The sequence below is a fragment of the Danio rerio genome, chromosome 22 (genome assembly GCF_049306965.1).
Source record: "Danio rerio strain Tuebingen ecotype United States chromosome 22, GRCz12tu, whole genome shotgun sequence".
In the NCBI taxonomy this organism is placed as follows: Eukaryota; Metazoa; Chordata; class Actinopteri; order Cypriniformes; family Danionidae; genus Danio; species Danio rerio.
In genome coordinates this window covers 9,472,404-9,493,937 of record NC_133197.1, presented here as the reverse complement: position 1 = coordinate 9,493,937, position 21,534 = coordinate 9,472,404, and the positions used below count along the sequence as shown (strand labels likewise).

General features: G+C 36.8%; 2 protein-coding genes across 14 annotated transcripts in view; one reads left to right on the top strand and one right to left on the bottom strand.

Moving 5' to 3' along the window:
- si:dkey-253d23.2 overlaps positions 1 to 17,423 on the top strand; it is a 50,309-nt gene extending 32,886 nt beyond the window's left edge. For 5 of the 13 annotated variants that reach the window (XM_073937325.1, XM_009296126.5, XM_073937322.1 and 2 more), the window contains 2 exons: positions 12,880 to 14,814; positions 17,155 to 17,423. In XM_073937325.1, coding sequence (XP_073793426.1) covers positions 12,938 to 14,814; positions 17,155 to 17,167 — 1,890 coding nt within the window. In that variant the 5' untranslated portion in view covers positions 12,880 to 12,937 and the 3' untranslated portion in view covers positions 17,168 to 17,423. Of the gene's footprint in view, positions 1 to 717; positions 837 to 10,069; positions 10,209 to 10,328; positions 10,415 to 12,879; positions 14,815 to 17,154 lie in introns of those variants that run through there. The other 8 variants (XM_073937321.1, XM_073937324.1, XM_073937318.1 and 5 more) reach the window with 5 other exon arrangements.
- Positions 1 to 21,534, bottom strand: part of blf (bloody fingers) — a 201,498-nt gene that overhangs the window by 74,451 nt on the left and 105,513 nt on the right. The window lies entirely within an intron of this gene.

The following is a 21,534-nucleotide window of genomic DNA, read 5'->3' as shown; positions in this document are numbered from 1 at the left end:
TTGGGACTTATTGATCCATCTGAGCAAAGACAAAAAGCATTTTTTAGAATTGTGCGTTCAACAAAAGAAAGAAACTCAAACTCTTTTAATAGTTAATGCGATTTCATTTCTGTCACCGCTATTTCACACTATCTAGTGATTTTCTGACACTTGGTTTTTGGTTGGCCACACTTCCTGTAAAGAACCCCCTCAAGAAAATGGTGTATCTGGGACTTCTGCTTAGCAACATTTTTGTTTAAAGCTGTTTTTGGACAGAAAAAGCACACTAAATGTTGTTTGTTGAACACCATTCATATTCATGTCAGTTTTACTACAAGTGATGTTATGAATTGTTAAACTTTACCACAAAATTGTTAAACTTTACCACAAGAGTTTAAGGCTTATTTATTATTAGGTCTTCATCTCAGTTAACTCTTTTTTGTCACTCATGAGAACTTAAGGTCATTGTCAGCCATTCTCAATGCTGAGCTTTATTTCCTCTGAGCAACTCATATGAGTTTCCGTCAACTATTTTCTCTCGTCTTGCTTCTGGGCCATCACGTTTCTTTGCAGCTTCCTCAGCACGTGAGCGTGTTCCTGTTCAAGATGACAAGACAGTAATTCTGACAGATTTTAGAGTCAGTTTCTGCTAAAAGTTAATCTGAATGACTTTAAGGTAATAATTCTGTGATGTTGTTTTAACTTAATGCTGTGACATATTTACTTCTGTCATGACAGTTCGTGAGCATTTTACCCACAAACAGTGTTTCCAGGTCATGTTCTGCATCTCGTATCTCCTTTAGTAGTCAACCATACCACATCTAACCAAAGACCACAGCGCATCTCATCTAGAGCTGGTACAGTAATGTGTCACGAATGTGTGCATGAAGCGCCTCACGTTTGATCTGGCAGCTCAGATGCAAAACAGTAATAAGAAACATTCTGAAGTATTTATAAAAATACTTCTTCACATTCGTTATGTTTTATATCTGGACACATAACAGTTCTTTAACAGTTATAGACTTGCATTTGTATTTCTTACGTAATTTAGTTCAATATTATCTCAGCCTATTTTAGCTATTTGAGGAACTGAGACCAGACTTTCCACAGTTCTTTTCTTCATTTCATTTTGAATCACAAGTTCAAGTTTGGAGTATGTTTAGTATTTGTGTGTTTTTAAAGTTTACATTACTTTATCGCTGTCTCTGAGCTCATATAAATAGCATAGAAATGAATCGTGACCGCTTCCCATAAATCTTTTTAAATACAACTCACTGCAGGGGCATTGCTAGATATAAAGCTCTACTTTACAAACAAATAAATAAATAAATATATAAATGAGTTAAAAATTTATATATATATATATATATATATATATATATATATATATATATATATATATATATATATATATATATATATATATATATTTATTTATTTTTACAAAAAATAGATAATTATAAATAAATGACAGAAATGTATCCTAAATGTAACTGGAAAACAATCTAACGACACAACAGGAGAGATGCTAAGATAATTTATGAAATCTTTTGCATGAATATTAATTTCATTAGAATTAAATTCTATAGTTCTATAGTGTGTTGTCTTAGACCCGACTCATAGCCGAGGATTAGGTTTAGTGAGTCTTACCTCCCTGACTTATCATCCTTTTTGCTTTATACAAAAAAAAATCTATCAGGAGCCATGCATGCTTAATCTAAATAAGATTGTATCACCACGATATTATTTAAACTTTGATTTTTTGACTTGCAAAACTAACTGCGTGCCGACACCCCGCATACACTCCGGTTTAATTTGGTAATAAACAGTACAAACAACATTCACATACTTAAAATTGTACCAAATTACTGATTTAAATGCATGTGCATGTTAATTAAGGCTATTTAATGTAAACTGGGACCCAACATTTTGTATATAATGTTAAATTCTCATCTTTAATATTATAGTAAAATGAATGTTAGTATCCGAACTAACCCGCAATTATTTTCTGAGTTACTTTACTCATTATCTCTGGTCGTTACAGATGTCCTTGTGGTTCTCTTCAGCTATACACTAGCTAAGTACTTTAATGCTGTAATGTATTAATGGACTACAAGAATAATTTTATTACTTCCTATACACTGTAAAATAGTTCTCACATTAATCTGATGACACATTTCTCATCTTGAGACTTCAATATAAGGCATGGTCATGTAAGCTGAGAAAATATATATATTTCCTTCTATGCTAATGAAGGACTACTGAGACATTCCAAGCATGGGATGGGTCCTCCTGGTGAGGCAGAGTTCCTCACAGCTCCGATACACATCTCTGCCATTTGCTTACAGTAACCATGTGCTCTTCACCATACACAATTCATCTGCTTGTGTTCTTCTTTCAGTTAACTTTGTCATGTTTGGTGTCATTTGACAGTTTATGACTTCAGTGTTGTAGTGATGAAATCAACAGAGACATTGATTAATTGTGTTTCAATCTACAATATATTTACTATTGTTGGGTCATGGCCTGAGGAGAGTATGTTAACGTACTTCTCCCCCACTTCATCTCTTCAACTTTGTTCTCACGTTCAGCTGGTTTTGGGGGTTGGTTTTCACTCATGTTTGACAATGCTTTGCTCAGGGTATAAGAAAGAAAGGTAACTGTTGATCTGGGAGAATGGCTTTTACTCTGCATCTCCCGCACATCAGTGCGTAGCCTCATATGCTAACAAAGGCAGTTTCACTGTCTTTGTTGCTCAGCAGTGCATATGTTACAGCTAATTTCTTTATACAGTATGTTAGTTTGTGTCATTCTAATGTCTGTATATTTAAACATGTAACTTAATAAACAACTTTGCCTGCTTTAAGACGTAGAGATACTTTCTCTTTATCAATGATGATAACAACTTTAATGGAGTCAGATTAATTACAATGGAGTCAGATAAATAATGGATTTAAACACGCCATCCTTCAACTGCTTCCTGTTTCCGATTATTGGTTCAGAATAGCAGCGTAAGCTTCAAGCCTTACAGTCATAATATATCCTAACATTCAGATTGAAAGCTCTTGGTTTTAGTCTTATGATGTTAAGTTTTACTTGTGACTTGCCAAAAGCTACTTCCTGTACACACTCTTGATAAGCGTTTAACCAGAAGAAGGGTTCTGTAAATGAAAGCAAGACCACTAATGCACACATCATCAAATCTAGTACTTCTGCTTCAGAGGTTTAGATGCTTTATATGTGTGACAGGAAGTCTTGAATAATAACCCATTTTTAAACGGAAATTTCTGGATTCCCTTTGGGGAACATGTCAGCACGCAACAATGCATTACAGAAGGGTGGATACTGACATATTTGTTCAGCCTTGATGCCAAAAAATGCAGCTGATTTGAAAGGCTATGCGAGTAGAGGTCACTCTGAATGACATCTGCTATACATCATTATTGCAGGCATGCAGAAGCAGATGGTGTATGGGTGGAGCAATGAAACAAATATATCTGATCTGTTTAAAATAAAACCACAGCTGAAAGTGCAATAGACATTTTTTATTAAGGCAGCTGAAAACAGCACTTTGGTTCTAACCCTTATCCTGTATCCTGCCTGTAATTATCTAATATCCCTGAACACCACTGTTAACAAGTCCAGGAGTGTTTTTATTGTGGTTGGAGCTGAAATTTGTTGGGTAGTGTCTGTCCAGGAGGTCTGGAGATCCTGTTAGGAGAAACACAAAACCTTTTTAAACTAAATCCACTACCAGGGGCCAGTACCATGATGGGGGCTTAACAAACAGATTACAGCATTAGTTTAGAAATGACAATACCAAATCAGTCCAATCAAGCTTTGGCAATTGGCATTGCTGCAGCCCGGAGACCTCCAAGTGGGCCCACCCAAAAGGCCCAACCTTAAGAGGCTCTAATTGGTCAGCTAACATAATGTGCTGTGATTCGTCGATCGGCTCTATCTCACCAGGAAGTGTCACATCCAGTCACTAGCACACACTTTGCCTAGGTTGTGTAAATCAGTCAGAGTAGCAGCTGTTGTCAGTGTGACCTTAGTCATAAAATTAAGATGAAACAGCTGAACCTCACCTTGCTTTCTAAAATAAAATCTGACAACTGTTTTGTCAGTATGTCAGTATGAGCATGTGTAAGTCATAAGTAATAACCACATGTAAGTAATATGTAAGTTATTTGAAATGTAAAACACAGGGAAAGATACGCATAGAGAGACACGGCTGCGCTGGTGAAGATTGTGGGTGTTAACAGCGCTTTGGATAAATATGAATTTGTAGCTAAATTGTAAAAGCCTTTACTGTAGTTTACGTCCTTGCTACAACATACCGTTAACACTAGACACTATGCATGTATTAGATCAGTTTAAACCAGTGCTTAATTTGTGAATTGCGAGGTCCCGGAACAGATCGGGGTAACGGATCCGACATGTTACCCGAGGATGGAAAGGTGTCGCACACGAAAGTGTAGAGCGGTGAGGGGGGGTGTATAGCAGAGTGGTGTCTCATTTTTAAGTATTTGTGAATTACTTTTGATTTACCATCCACACTTATTTGCTCCATATTGCAATACAATACAATCACATAATATCATTGCTCTCCCACATGTTAGGCTATTAACACTGTCGTTTTTTGGTATGAGATTGCAGAAGAATGGTTTGACTAGAATGTACAGTTGTTTACCGTCATGCTGATAACTTTTTAGGGCCTACTCACACTATGCCATCTGTACCGTGCCCAGGCCCGTTTCCCGGATCGTTTGAGAAGTGTGAGTGCGCTGAATCGGGCTCAGGCACGGTTCACTTGGCTGGCCCTGGCCCAGTTAGAAGAGCTGGGCCTGAGCGCGGTTCACTTGGGCTTTGGCGTGGTACACTTGTAGTGTGAGTGCAAAACGCGCCAAAGCCCGAAACTGAAAGCGAGACGTGACTTTTAAGGGACCGTTTCATGTGGATTAATTAATCATTCTTACTGTTCAGTGAACGCAAACTGCCGTAGTTTAAAGACGCAAACTCCTCACTGCACGACAGCTGCGCACCTTCAGCAAACCTCCTCATTCCTGCAGCACGAGGGCTTTATGATTGTTTATGAGTGCCAAAAATGGCGGATCTGTTCCGCGAAATATCTGACTGCGTGTCACTGCATCCCTAATGACTGTGTGGCGAAATATTTGACTGCATGTCACTGCATAACAGACGACTGAAACTATATAACTAGAGAAATCTCCACTGTGCTGCTGAGTGAGAGAGCGCTTCTCACTGAACAGCGCAGCAGCAATGTCGTAAGCGCGCCGAGGCCCGGTTGTGGTGCGAGTGCGGGCCGTCGGGGTAGACGGGAGGGGGGACAAGCGTGCTTTGGCCCTGTTCGAGGCAACTGTACCTAGTGTGAGTACGGCCTTAGTCATTCGGCAGAACTACAGTCCGAACCGCTGTGGTTAAAACCCATTCTTACAGTTTCAATGCGACAAATGTGTACTAAAAAGTGGACTGCTCCGTATTTTCTGCCATGATTTCAGTTTGAAGGGAACATATATGTTTTATTCAAATGTGATTTGACATGTAAATTTATATTGTATTTATTTACTGAGGTATATTATGTCACACTTCATGCTTCGCTAAGCTGCTGCAGGCAATGCCCTTGACTGAACTTTCTCAAGTTAAAGAAAGGTTTCCCACGTTCACGTACAGCGCAATGATGGAAAAGGGAATCGAGAGCAGTGTCTGTTATCTAAATGACAAGCCTGTTATCGGTGTGCTAAAAGAGAAAGACATGCGAAACATGCAGATGGGTAGGCCGTGAGGATCAGGATTGAGAAACCCTGGCTCATGCATATCACTTTCAGTCAATAGTGTTTGTGTCAAAATGGAAAAGTCTGCTGGTTTATTGTAGTTTTATAAAGGACAATTGTGATGGTGTGGCTCCTTGGGACTCCAGTCTTAAAAATGGCTTTCCTTGTGGGTTTTTAAAGAGCTGCTGTACTGAATAGACCCACTGTACATACATTAGGCCAAACAATCCTCCAGTCAAATGGCATCTGCAAGTGATGTAGGGTAGAGGAAACTGTTTTGTATTGTTCATTGTGACAAAATGACATCACCAGAAGCTGCTGGACTATCAGGAGAGCGGGTTCAATGCAGCTCTGTTTATAGACCTGTGGAGAAAACAACTGATCTGGCTCATTCAGTAGCACTAATGCCTTGCCTTGGGGTATCTATTATTGGGTCTATATATAGTCTTACTGTGATTAAATTCTTATTGTCAGTCTTTGGTATAAATAAATTGTTCAATCTTATGCCGCGGTCACATTAGAGTTTCAGAATGTAGAGATTCTGTCATACGGTGTTATGAAAAGGGCTGCGATTAAACAAATTGATCAAACATAAAAAAAGCGAGTGATTGGTCCATATTTTAAATTTCTGTACAGAGGGGTAGTGTTTTGATCTTCGATTGGCAGTCACGTGATGCAGTTTCCCAGGTCAGAATTCACCTCGAACTTTGCAATGCAGCAAACTGCAAAACTTTGCTGCACAAGCTTGCCTTTCTGGTTTGTCGCATTTGCTTGCATATGAATGGAAGTCTATAGGGCGAAAAGTGCAGTGTGACTGCGGCTTAGGAAGTGAATCTTGGTATCAAAGACACGATTGGCTGTTCGCTATTGATGTTACATCCAATTTTATCCTGTAACTTTGAGTTTACTCATACATTTACACATGAACTTTACACATGTGTTTTGATCTTTCATATACCTGCAACTAGTTATTTCCATCCTAAAAGTGCAAGCTTTACAGAACTGTTATCTATAAAGTGTGTGTTTTAAAATATGTTAAAATCATCAATTAACGAATAAAAATTAACAATAACACTGTCTTACATTTAAGTGACACTGCCATCTATTGGTTTGGCATGCAAAAAAACAGAGTTTTTAGTCATTTTTGTGAAATTATGCAAAACTTACCAAAAATATTATTAAAAATAATTTATTTGTCATTGACACAGATCCTTATTTAAAACCCTGTTAACCATTTCATATTCTAAAACCATTTGAAACAACTCATTTTAGATAGGTCTTTTATTAAAAATAATTAATAAATGTTTTCATGAGCTCAAAAATATTTTAAAGTAAAATACTAGAAAATATGATTTATGATTGAATCGCCAATATTAAATATAACATGCACAAAACACAATGAAAACCCGCTGACTCCTATGGATCTTTCTGAATGAATTTCAGTGTGTTGAGGGTTTACAGATATCTCTGTTCTGCCCAATCATTAATTATTTCTAATAAAGACACAGAGAAACTTTCATATCACAAACTAATCAGTATTATGATCTGTAATTTATAACTCTGTTAAAAAAGGTGTATGACCACATTTCTGTGGAAGCATAAAATTTGCTATTTATTAGCTAAAGTTCAGAGAAGACATTAAGTGCAGTAAATGATAACTAGACTACACTCTCAGAAATAAAGGTATGCAAGCTGTCACTGGGGTGGTACCTTTTCAAAAGGTACAAATTTGTACCTAAAAGGTCCATATTAATACCTCTAGGGTACATATTAGTACCTAAAAAGTACAAAAGAGTTCCTCTTAAAATTTTTAGGTACTAATAAATACCTTTTGAGGTACCAATATGCACCTTTTAAGTACAAACGTGTACCTTTTGCAAAGGTACCACCCCAGTGACGGCTCGCGTACCTTTATTCCTGAGAGTGTAGTAAAACATTGGTTTCTGACATCAGTTCGCAAATAAAACATGGGAACTCACCAGATACTGTAGCTGAGTGAACACTGATGCTCCTGTATGAGATCCGGCTGTTTATGAGGATGTGGTTTTTAAATGTGTTAAAGTGTTTCAGTCTAATGGTAGGTGGTTTTGAGACAGAAACACATTACATCCATATGCAATCCTAGACTACAGCATGAAAATAACATGTGCCAATTTCTACACTAATCAGATGTAATTTAGGTTATACAGTATATACACTCATTCACATTATATAGCAGTGGTCTCAAACTCAGTTCCTGGAGGGCCGCAGCTCTGCATAGTTTACCTCTTACCATCTCCAGCTCACACCTGCTTAATAGTCTCTAGTAGTCTTGAACACCTTGATTGGTTGGATTAGCTGTGTTTCATTAGGGTTTGAGTAAAACCCTACAGGTACCTCCAGGAATCCAGTTTGAAACCTATGATCTAGGCTGCGTCCGAAACCGCCTACTACTCAGTAGGTACTGCATTTGAATTTAAACGTACTACTCGGCCGTTAGAAAAGTACGTTCTATACAGTATGAATGTGAAAAGTATGAATGGAATTCGGACGTACTACATCCGCCATTTTGTCATGGTCACGTGACCTACCTTCGTCAGTTGCGTCGCTTTAATTCCATTCATGAATTCTCTCGCGGGGCATCATGGGATAGCGCAGCATGCATGGGATGCTCACTCCGGAATCTCGCCGGAAGTAGTAAGTCATCCGGGTACTTCTCGCATACTGATTTTCGAATTCTATGAATTCGGACATACTACTCGGCTCGCATACTGATTTTGGCGTACTATATAGTATGGAAGTATGCGGTTTCGGACGCAGCCATAGAGTTTTTTTTTTGACACACTGGGTTCTGGTATGCCACTATTACCCGTACAACAAAGACAGAAATATTTTATTTTTGTTATGAATAATAGTGGTTTTCGCTCATGAGATCTCAAGATCGTTTTGTTGTGCTTTGTTATGCATATGCTTTAGTTTGTAGGTTTATTACAGGGCAAAAGTTCATCTGCAACTCTTAACCCACATACACCTCCACAGCATTTCTTTGAACGTTTTCTGTTTTCAGTTATTGATGCCTGAACCACTTCTGACAAAAGACCGCAACACATCTCCGTTTGAGTGGAGCGATTATGTCAGAGTGCATGAAGTATCTTGTGATGTTTTAGTGCATTAAAATGCAAAATGAAAACCACATGCAAAACAGAAAGACCTGACAGCAATCAAACTGTAAATTTATGAAAATGGCTACCATAGTAGCACAGTGGGTAGCACGATCGCCTCACAGCATGAAGGTCGCTGAATCGAGCCTCCACTGGGTCAGTTGGCATTTCTGTGTGGAGTTTGCATGTTCTCCCCATGTTAACATGGGTTTCTCCATGTGCTCTGGTTTCCTCCACAGTCCAAAGAGGTATAGGTGAATTGGGTACTCTAAATAGTCTGTAGTGTATGTGTGTGAATGAGTGTGCATGGATGTTTTCCAGTGATGGGAAGGGCATCCACTGCGTAAAATATATGCTGGATAAGTTGGCGGTTCATTCCACTGTGGTGATCCTAGGTCAAACTAAGCCGAAAAGAAACTAAATGAATGTTTAGAAAATTAATTGTGAATTTACATTCAAACAATAGTTTTGTAAATAATCAAACAAATAGGCTAGTCTATTTGGTTAAGCAACAGCATGAAATACTTCGCAACACAACCATTTAAACCATGGTGTTTGAAACAATAGTTGTTCAAATACAAATGTTAATCGATGCGCAAGAAAGAAAGTAAAAAAAAAACAACAACTTAATGTCTTTTAATACAAAGAATTCGAGGTTAATTTCCTTAAGGGTTCATTTAAACAGTTTAAAAGGGACTTATTTCAGTGATAGGCTAACTAAGTGTTTAAACGTTGTCTCCATCTCCCTCTTGTGGTCACTGACGTGAAAGTTTTTAATAAGTTTTATTTTTACACAGTCGTCCACATGTGACCATGCTTGTTTTTACCACGCTACTTTGAATATTCGCTCTGAAATTGAATAAGAATGACTCTAAAACATCATTAGCATATTTAATTGACTGAAACAGTGTACTTTGATAGTCGTTGGCTGCTAATATGATTTTCGTTTTTAGAATTTGCCATTAAGAACAAAATCATTTAAATAATTTCATTAAAGAGAAAGTCCGAACGTGCGAATATAATCAACTTTACCCTAATCTTTTAGTCTGCTTTATGCAAACTCACATTTTCGAACATAACACTTTGTTGAAAACGCGAAAGCCATACAGTAGCCTACAGATGCTATGATATCACTCTGAGCGTCTCGCGTTGATTACGTCATATCCACGCGCACCCACTTCTCGGCGGTTTTTGCAAGCGACCTGAGGAGGTAAGGATTTTGTGCATGTATTTTACTTTAAACATAAACTAAGCTTTATTTTATTTACACTGTTCAGATTTCACGCGTGAAGAGGTTCGTAATGAGTATTTGCAGAGCCAAGCGGGACCAAAAATCCCCATTAAATTTTAGTTATCACATAAATTGTAATAACAAAGTTGCAGTTGTGAGATGACCTGGGGTCTGTTTTAACAGGGAGATTCAAGCAACTCTGAGAACGTTTGAACTCTGAGCTGAGTTATTCTGAGTTCAGCGCGTGCACCATCACTTAAAAGATTGAGGTAACGTTGCTTTTATATTCGTTATATTAGTGCTAATGTTGTTTTGAAGTCATATTTACGTGATTTTACACCGAATATTCAATGTACCTTGATAGACAATATAGGTCTATTACAATGACATTTTTATCTTTATCAATCTCTCATTAGGGAATTTCACTTTTAGAATATTTACTTCATTTGTATTGATTTTTTTTCTTAATCTGATATGAGAGGAAAAGTGAGAAGAGCAAGTTTGGCAAAAAACGGGACTAAAACCCATTAAATTAGGTTAAAAGCTTTCAGAGTCAGTCACGTTCAGGGGTTTTGCGACAGTGGGGATACACCCCCCCCCCCATTTTTAGAGGCAAACCATTTAGAAACATGTGATTAATAATTATATGAACATAAACTTTTGGTTCTCATTCAGCTACCTCCCCCCACTTTTAAAATGTCAACTATGCCCCTGGTCATGTTACTATTTACACCACTCAATCACAAATGTTGAATTTAACTTTGAAATTGAAAATTTAAGTGCGGAATTATGTACTTGGTAATTGACATTAACTTGATTTTCATCAAACATATTTTAACCACACTGTCAGAGTAAGTGCAATGTACTTAAATGCCCCCAGAAAAAAAACATAGTTTCAGATATAGTAATTAAATCTTAATTTAAGACTTTGTAAAATTATTTGTACTTAAAAATATACGAGAAAAGCATTTTTGTTGCAGTGCGAAAAAATGAATGAAGTGTTTAAACATAGCTTGCACTTTAAAAAGGGGCATGAGAGCTAAAGAAACTGAGTTTACTGAAGAAAATCTTCTCCTGAGCAGGTTAGATTCATGGTAACTTAAGTACCAGTTAACCTCTTTTTTTTAGTTCTCACTGTGTTTGGGCATTTGAATGGGTAAATGCAGATTACAGATTACACTTATCACTTTCTTAAAATTTTTTTTTATTTTTTATCATTTCTGTTGTGACAAATTTAGTATCTTGAATGCATATCCACTGAGTGAAACATACATTAACCAAATTCAGTTTTACACATTGTCATTTGCTACAATGTAGATTAGACATGTTGTCAGATTCAATATAATCCATAGTGCAAAAATGTGGCGAAACATGGGTGGAGAACAGAGCAGAGAACCATTGCACCTCTACTCCAAAGCATTAAGCTTCTCTAACTTTAGCTCATTCTGATTGGATATTTACTCACTGGAAGCCGTGTACCTGTCTGAGCGCACCCATACATTCAAACAAGCACAGAGACTAGACATGGGTCGGTATAAGATTCTGAAGGTATGATGTCCTTGGATAAAAATATCAAGGTTCTATAGTATTATGATTCCTGCTCTAATTAAATGTCTGGTAAAGAAACAAAAACAATTTTGCCTGTTGAATGTAATATATTTTATTTTGAGAAACATTTATAATATTTTGGAGCAGTAAACATGTCTGGCCAAATAATCATTCAAATGAGTCATTGCTGTCTTCATTAGTTTATAAAACACAGATTCCTTTACAATGTAAATCGCCATCTTTGGATAATTTGTCTGCTGGAGATGCTGTTGTCCTAAAAAAACAAAACAAAAAAAAAAGTTAAATATAGCGTAAGAGTGGTATAGCGGTAAAAAAACGCTGTATACCTTGAAAACGGTTATCGTCACTAAATTCAATTTGTAAACTTAAATGCAATACCAAAAAACAAAACAAAAGCAATTTGCATATGCATATTATTAAACAGTGGAAGTCTTGCTAAATGCCATGACATTGAAGGGGACGGAGGGTACTTTATGTGGTGGGGCGCCCCCTTTTATAATGGTAGGGAAAACACTGGATTAAAATAGTAGGATTGTTGGATTTAAACATTATTTTATTTTGATGAAATTTTGTAAACAGCCTTTATTATTTTGAGGGTGATTGAAGAATCAATTTACCCATTTCATAGAACATTCCACAACCATTGATTTACTTTACTTTCACGAAAGTGATCATAATATTAATAGACATTTTGTATAGAAACCGTTAACTTACTAGTACATGAGGCATAATTTTATTATGCTCTTCATTCCTAATTATGACTTAAATTCAAGGGGTGGCATAGTGGTAAGCACTGTTGCCTCACAGCAAGAAGGTCACTGGTTTAAGTCCCTGCTTGGCTACATTTCTGTGTGGAGTTTGCATGTTTTCCCCATGTTCGTGTGAGTTTCTTCAGGTGCTCTGATTTCCCCCTACATTCGCTGTAGGTGAATTGGGTAAACAAAAATTGCCCATAGTGTATGGGTGTGTGTGTGTAAGACTTCATGGTTGTTTTCCAGTTCTGGGTTGTGGCTGGAAGGGCATTCGCCTCGTAAAACATATGCTGGAATAGTTGGTGGTTCAGTCTGCTGTGGTGACCCCTGATAAATAAGGGACTAAGCCAAATGAAAATGAATGACTTTAATCTGAGTTATTTGTCTTGAACTTCTTTTTACTTTCATTTTAGATCAACAGAAAGAGAACAAAGAGAGTCAAGAATTGAGTGAAGCGGGGGAGAAAGAATCATGCCAAAGCTGAGAAACTCACAGACTAAAAGTCCTTTACCTAAAGAAAAATCCCCAAATTCTTCCAACTGCCCTCAACGTCGTGAAACACATCAGAAAGTTCATCATGTAAAAAAGCGGATCACATGTGAACAGTGCAAGAAGAGTTTCACACAGAAAAAACAGTTTGACGAACACTTGAAAACACACGCTGCAGAGAAGCTCTACTCATGTGATCAGTGTGAAAAGAGTTTCTCACGAAAGATTGACCTTCACCAACACTTACAAGTCCACAGCGATGAAAGGTTTTTCCCATGTGACCAGTGTGACAAGAGTTTTAAACAGAAAGGAAAGCTACAGGAACACATGAAAGTCCACAGAGATGAGAGGCCGCACTCATGTGACCAGTGCGGGAAAAGTTTCAAAATGGTAGGAAACTTAAACATGCACATGAAAATACACAGTGGAGAGAGGCCGTACTCATGTGATCAGTGCGGAAAGAGTTTTCCACTGAAAGGCACTCTTACGAAACACATGAACACTCACAAGGAAGAGAAGTCTTTCTCGTGTGACCAGTGCGGGAAGTGTTTTAAAGACAAAAGTTATTTACAGAAGCACATGATAATCCACACCGGAGAGAAGCCGTACTCGTGTGATCTGTGCGGGATGTGTTTTTCGATGAAATCAAAGCTTCGCATCCATATGAGGGTCCACACGGAAGAGAAGCCTTTCTCGTGTGATCAGTGTGGGAAGAGTTTTAAAGCAAAGTCGTACTTACAGAAACACGTTAAAATACATTCGACAGAGAAGCCGCACTCATGCGATCAGTGTGGAAAGACATTTTTGCTAAAAGCAAACCTTCAGCTACACTTGAAACTCCACAGTGAAGAGAAGCCTTTCTCATGTAAACAGTGCGGGAAGAGTTTCAAATTGGGAATGTACTTACAGGAGCACATGAAAGTCCACAGTGAAGTGAGACCGTATGTGTGTGATCAGTGTGAGAAGAGCTACAAGACGAAATCCAAGTTGAACATTCATCTGCGCATGCATGCTGAAAAAAAACCCTTCAGCTGTGATCAGTGTGGTAAAGAGTTTCTTTTGATTGAATACCTCAAGCAACATATGACGGTTCATAGCAAGGTGACTCCTCATAAGTGTCCAACATGTGGAAAATGCTTCAGGCTGCTGGATAACTTCAAAAGACACCAGGAAAGACACACCGGCGTAAAGAATCATATGTGCTTTGATTGCGGGAAGACCTTTTATAAAAGCAGTGAGCTGATTAAGCACCAGAGAGTTCACACTGGGGAAAAACCTTTTAAATGTTCGCACTGCGACAAGAGATTCAGTCATACGGGAAATCTGCGAAATCACGAGAGGGTCCACACTGGAGAGAGGCCGCACACATGTGATCAGTGCGGGAAAAGCTTCCAACAAAAACGCATCCTTAACGATCACATGAATATCCACACTGGAGCGACGCCGTACTCGTGTGATCAGTGCGACAAGAGTTTCTCCCATTTAACTGCTTTATATTCGCACCGGCAGATTCATTCTAAAGAAACGTTTAACTGTGAACATTGCAGCAAAACGTGCCCCTCTGCAGGGTTGCTGAAGAAGCACATGAAGGTTCACACATCGGAGAAGCCTTTTGCGTGTACTGTTTGTGAAAAGCGATTTAAATCTAAAGCGGGTTTCGAAGATCACCTGAAAATTCACGCTGGAGTAAAATCGTATGCGTGCATCAAGTGTGAGAGAATTTTTCGTAAAATGAGCCATTTGAGACGGCATCAACTAGTTCACACTGGAGAAAAGCCGTATCTCTGCGTTCCTTGTGGCAGGAAATTCACCCAATCGGGTTCTCTGCGAACTCATGCAAAAATTTGTCCAAAGTCAAAGTAAGTACTTCAGATTTGACACTGCAACAAATATGACACAATCATGTAATGATTTAATTTAATTCATCTTTATTTCTAAGGCGCTTTTACAATGTAGATTGTGTCAAAGCAGCTTAACATAGCTCTATTAAAGTCCAGATTTCAAAATTCAGTTTAGTTTAGTTCAGTGTGGTTTAAATTTCCTGTAGCAGAATGACTGTGACCTTAGACTTAGAATATCTTTATTGTCCCCGAAGGGCAATTAAGTTTACAGCAATAGCCGACAGTTGACAGCAAAAAGTCACATTAGTAAACAATACAATAATCACTTTTAGTAACCCAACTGCAGTTGGAACAAATGAATACAAGTATCTGTTGGACCTTGTCCGTCTATTATAAGTGTACCTTCTGCCTGATGGCAGGAGGCAAAACTTTAAATAAAGTGGGTGGCTCTCATCTGCTAAAATGGACATGGCCTTCTTTATGACTCTCTCCTCATACACTTGTGCAATACTGTTAAGATTTATGCCCAAGATCTTCTGTGATTGATAAACATTTTTTGAAAGTCAAAACCAACATATTACTGCAAAAGTTAAAAGAGACTCAATGAAAGAAGAATAAAATGTCCTAAGAAGAGGCCTATCCACATTAAATCCCTTCAACGTCCTCAAGTAGAACAGTCTTTGGCTGCGTCCGAAACCGCCTACTACTCAGTAGGTACTGCATTTGAATTTAAACGTACTACTCTGCCATTAAAAAAGTACGCTCTATACAGTATGAATGTGAAAAGTATGAATGGAATTCGGACGTACTACATTCGCCATTTTGTCATGGTCACGTGACCTACCTGCGTCAGTTGCGTCGCCTCATTTCCATTCATGGATTCGCTCGCGGGCATTATAGGATAGCGCAGCTTGCATGGGATGCGCACTTCAGAATCTCGCCGTAAGTAGTAAGTCATCCGGGTACTTCTCGCCTACTGATTTTCGAATTCTATGAATTCGGACATACTACTCGGCTCGCATACTGATTTTAGCGTACTATATAGTATGGAAGTATGCGGTTTTGGACGCAGCCTTTGATTTGCCTTTTTACAGATAAAATTAGTGTTGGCCTCAAAGTTCAATTTGTCATCCAAAATTTTACCCAGATATTTATTCTCACTCACTGTCTCCACAGCGGTACCGTTTATAGTAGTAGTAGTAGTTGCATTAAAAATAGAGTTATGGCGAAAATCAATAATCATCTCTTTTAGTTTTTGAGATATTAAGTTGTAAATATGAGTCTTTGCACCAAGCAACAAAGTCGTCCAACACTGGGCCATGACCCTCCTCATGATCAATCAAAAGACTAACAATGACAGATTCGTCAGCCTATCCAGGATACTAACAATATAGTATATAATTGGCAACGTGAAGGCTCAAAACAATGCAAGAAAGGATGACCGTCAGAATCACAAATGATTCAAGTCTTTTAAAAGTATGGTAGAGGTAAAGTGATTATCTGGCAATAGCCGAGAATAGCTTGGGAATATACATATTAGACACAACAGCCTATGTTAAGGCCAATGGCTTGACAAGATTGCAGATTTTTTTCTTTTCTTATTGTTGCCTTTATTTTATTTACTTTAAATTCAAGTGGTTCAAAACTGTCATGCACAAAGTGAGCATAATGAACATAGCTTTCTCAATTTAAAGTGCAATTAGAGGACCAACCCCTCAACCTCAGTCAATTTAGACCATAAAAATTAACATATAGGCTAAACATTGCCGAACTGCTTAGAAACTGCTTAGAAAGAAAACAGATCAAACAGAGATCTATAAGCTCAATAGTAACTATGTAGTATATAGTAACTATATACAAATTTTTTTTTTCTCTTCAGTAGGTTATGGATAAAATATGGTAATTCTTATGGTTAAATTTAAAATAAGAGATTTTTGGAATCACCAGGCGACTCCCTCATCCCCCCATCCCCCCACCCCCATTGTCCTGCAACACCCCCGGGGGGAACCCGAACCCCTCTTCGAGAACCACTCATTTAGATGAATGTGAGGAAAGTTAAAGTTATAGTATTCAAAATATGGATTCATTTGTAAAATTCTGTTATACTGTAATTATTTATTTGTGGTATATAAACCTTCTCCCAACTCCCTATTAGGGCTCTTTTTAGGATTGTTATTATTAACAAACTTGCTAAGTGTCTGTTGAATTTTAATAGTCCCTCTTTTAACCTTATTAATTGTGCAAGTGTTTTCAGAAAACCTGCATGTGCTGCTTTAAGAGCAATTTAGTAGATTCATAGAAAATTACAAGACTTAGAGTGTTTGAATTTAATAACAGATTTGTTTTTTATGTTTGCAGATCTGTTGCTTAGCAAGTCATCTTCAGTGAAACTCCTCCAACAACAGTTCACCCCTATTGAAGCTCCTCTCCATCAGTTGACCCTTAGTGAATCTCCTCCCACAAGAGTACAACAATGAATGCTGAAAAATAAGTGTAATTGCGAAAAATAATAAAAAATAATAATTGCGAAATAAGTGACAAAAACCCTTCTCCTCATTCAGTCAGTTACCTTTTCTAAGAATCTATACAAGAAAAAAAAGAAACAAATATCATGTTGTTGAACTGAACAGAGGTTTTAATCATCTCTTCTAAAGTCATACACGAGCTAAATTTACTTTATTGGATTTGTTTTGTTGTGCCTTGTATTTTTTCCATCAGTAAAGAGGATTTTTAAAAAATGTTTTCAAGTTTGCCTTATTTGACATTAGTTGACCAAGTGATCAATGACTACATCTGTTACTCATCCTTACTTTATTAACAACTTACTTTGTTAAATTTTATAATATGGTGATTCAATATTATAAAGGGGAAAAAAACGACTTTGTTATTGTTTGTTGACTTTTTACATTCTCTTATTCTTTTTTTTTTTTTTTAATTGTTTTAATATTTTTTGATTGGCCGTCCACCTTTCAGGCCTTGTAAACTGTTTAATGATTTTTAGATGTATTTTAACCCTGTAAGTATCTACTTTTTTGACTTTGTGTTTTAAAGACATAGCTTATTTTCTAATAAGTAATCGTTCATTGTAGTCCAGGCCCCATAGCCAATGGGGGGTTCAGGTGGTTTGAAAGACCCACCCCTCCCTGACAAAGGTTCAGAATTTGCCCCATACATGAGCTCTTTTGTCCTATTTTGACTGCTATACCATCATCAATTGTGGAAAACTCACCGAAAGCATCAAGACCACACAGAATCTGACGTAAATAAAGTCAACTTTCACTATTGACCTACTGTTTTGTTAAAGAAGAAAACATTTTACATGTAACTTTTATTAAGTCTTGGACCATATTCTTGAATGAAAACATAATTAATAAAAAGGTACACAGCACTAAAAGTTGCCCATATTAAAGTTATTTTAATACCAATTAGGCTATTGTTGTTATCCGAGAATTTTCTAATCTAGAAAACATTGTGAAGCTCTACATTATTAATATTGCGTTTTAAAAGTTTTTTATTCAAATGGTCAAGTTCTGATTGAGGAAAGCTGAATGTGCTGGCCAGTTTGTTATTTGCCTTACAAATGACTTTTTTCCTGAAATAAAGGCCTATATGATATAATTAGTATTTTACATTTTTTCGTGGTTCTTGATTGTAAATCTTTATAAAATATTTTTGGTTTTGATGACCATCCAACAAGTTAATCCAGCTAAAAATAGTGCTTAAAATGTTACTAAATGGAGCATATAAACCTCATAATTACATACAAAATAAGCCGAATAACTGAAAAAATAATCTACTTTTTTGAGAAAGAACCACTCCTTTCACCACTTAGTGTGTGTAAATATATAGTTCACTCCAAAATGAAAATTCTTTCAGCATTTACCCCTCCTTATGTCATTAAATTACACATTTGTTCCTCTTTAGAACACACACACACACACACACACACACACACACACATATATATATATATATATATATATATATATATATATATATATATATATATATATACACTCACACACACACATCCCCTAACAAATGCAATATATATATATATATATATATATATATATATATATATATATATATATATATAAAATGCATTTGTCTCAGACGCTTAACCTGAAACACAAAGTATACTTGGCTTGATTTTACAACCTTTTTATTTTTTTATAATAAAATAATAATTGTATAATACAACTTAGAATACAGTAAAAAAGAATAGTTATTTTACACAATAATCACATTAGATACACAGGATAAAGAGCAAAAGAAACGTACAATAAGGTATAAATAAAAATAATAATCAAAAGAAATCATGTAGCATAAAAGATCTTAACATATTTGCCCATGAAAGAAGCACATTTATTATTATCAATTAATCTGAATGATTTTAATTTGTTCTATTTCACTCATGAAGTCTATACAAATTGATTTTTTAAGGAACCTCTGTAAAAGTAAAATTTCCAGCAAGTATAAGAAAGTTCACAATATATTCAAAATAACAAATAAAGTCCTTAAGGAGCAAATTACAATTTATATTTTCTTCAGCAGGGTTTAAAATGGTTAAGTTCTGCATTATCATCATTCTGTAAAGCGCTAGGTGTCCGTGCTGGGGACACCGAGCTACAAGCAACAAAGTAGCTCTGTTTAATTCATGGAGAGATTAATGACTGTGTACGTGGTTGCTGTTTTTTTAGGAATGATATTACTGAATGCTAGGCATGGTGCGAACTCTTGGATCCAGAAGCCTCTTCGCGTAACGTCACTCTTAACTGCTGACTTTTAGTTCAATAAACTCCTAATTTGCTGCTTAATTAAAAGTTTTTAAGGTCATTTTTTGGTAAGATTAGGGATGTACAAAATAGCATGTATTATGCATGATTGTATAACTACAATAAATTGTACATTATAGATTGTATAGCTACTAATAAACAGCCAACATTTGAATAATTGACAGGTAATAAGTCATTAGTTAGTAGTGAGACTTAGCAATTAAACTAAAGTGTTACCATTTTTATTTCATTTTAGACCTAAAAGAAGAAAACAAGGAGGATGGTGAATTACGTGGAAAGAATGAGAAACACAAATCTTTAAAAAACTCTACAAGACGATCGCTGAAAAGAGCTTAAAAAAAAAACTCTCACCTGTTCTTTGTGCGGCGAAGACCTTCAAATATAAACATAGTCTTCCAATTTATATGAGAGGTCATAATGGAGAGAAACCGTTCACATGCCAACAATGCGGGCATAGTTTCACACAAAGGCTGGGCCTTAGAGGCCACATGCTGATCCACTCCGGAGAGAAGCCGTATTCATGTGATCAATGTGGGAAGAGTTACAGATACGCAAAAAGTCTTAAAATACTCCTCCTTTGTCATTCTGGAGCGAGACCGTATAACTGTGTAATATCAGTGTAATAAAGCATTTACCAGTGTAGATTCCTTAAGGACCCACTTGAAAATTCATAACAAGGAGAAGCCTTATGTTTGTTCGTTGTGTGGACGGAGTTTTTGTCAGTTTGGTGCTTTTAGTACGCACCTGAAAAGACACCGTGGTGTGAAGGATTACTTGTGCTTTGATTGTGGGAAATCTTTTATTAGAGACGCCGAACTGAAACAGCAGCAGAGAGTTCACACCGGAGAGAAACCTTTTAAGTGTTCACACTGCGACAGAGGCTTCAGTCAGCCAAGACATATGAAAGTACATGAGAGGATCCACACTGGAGAAAAACCACACACGTGTCTACTGCAGAAAGTTATTCGCTCAAGACCATTTCACTGCGATCAGTGCGGAAAATCTTTTTTTAAGGGCAGACAGCCTGAAGAAGCACCTGAAAGTTCATACAAAAGAGAAGCCTTATGTTTGTTCTACATGTGGAAAGTGTTTCAGTGAGATGAGCACTTTAAAACTACACCAGAAAAGACACAATGGTGTGAAGAATCAAACGTGCGTTGATTGCGGAAAGACCTTTGTTACGAAAGCTGAACTGAAGCTGCACCAGAGAACTCACACTGGACAAAAACCTTACAAGTGTTCACACTGCGACAGGGTGTTTAAGTGGTTAGTGTCTTTAAAAATACATGAGAGGATCCACACTGGTGAAGTGCCATATCACTGTGCTCAGTGTGGGAGAGGATTTGGTAAATTAGCTTATCTGCGCAATCATAAAAATAAATGTGTAATTAAAGAACCATCATTTAAAGTGTGATTCAACATATATTGGATTGTAGGAGCACAAGAGCTCTACAATGAAGACTGGTTATATTGAATGTATACATTTACATTGGAAAGTATGAGGGAAGCTTTTTTTTAAAAAGCGAAAGTGAAAGTAAAACTTTGGCTGTGCTGTATCATCAATTGCCTCAACAATTCTCACTGTGAATGTGGAAAGTGTGTTTCTGTGTGTAAACAACACAACGAAAATAAAAATGAAAAACAGCAGGCTGGTAGGAAAGTGAAAGTGAAAGTAAAGCTATTACCTCACAAAACTGAACATTAAAGCCATATTGCTTTACATGCACCACAAATAAAGTAGGAAACCATATCTGGAAATTTATATTTTTGTACCTTATCGATGTAATCACTTTTGGTTTTGTATGCATTAATGTATTAATTGAGTTATATTAATATAGTTTAACATTGAGTAGTTTTTGATGCAATGGTATATAACGATCATATACGTAATCCATATTAAGAGTGATTCCTTCCAAATGAACAATGTCTCATTAGTTTT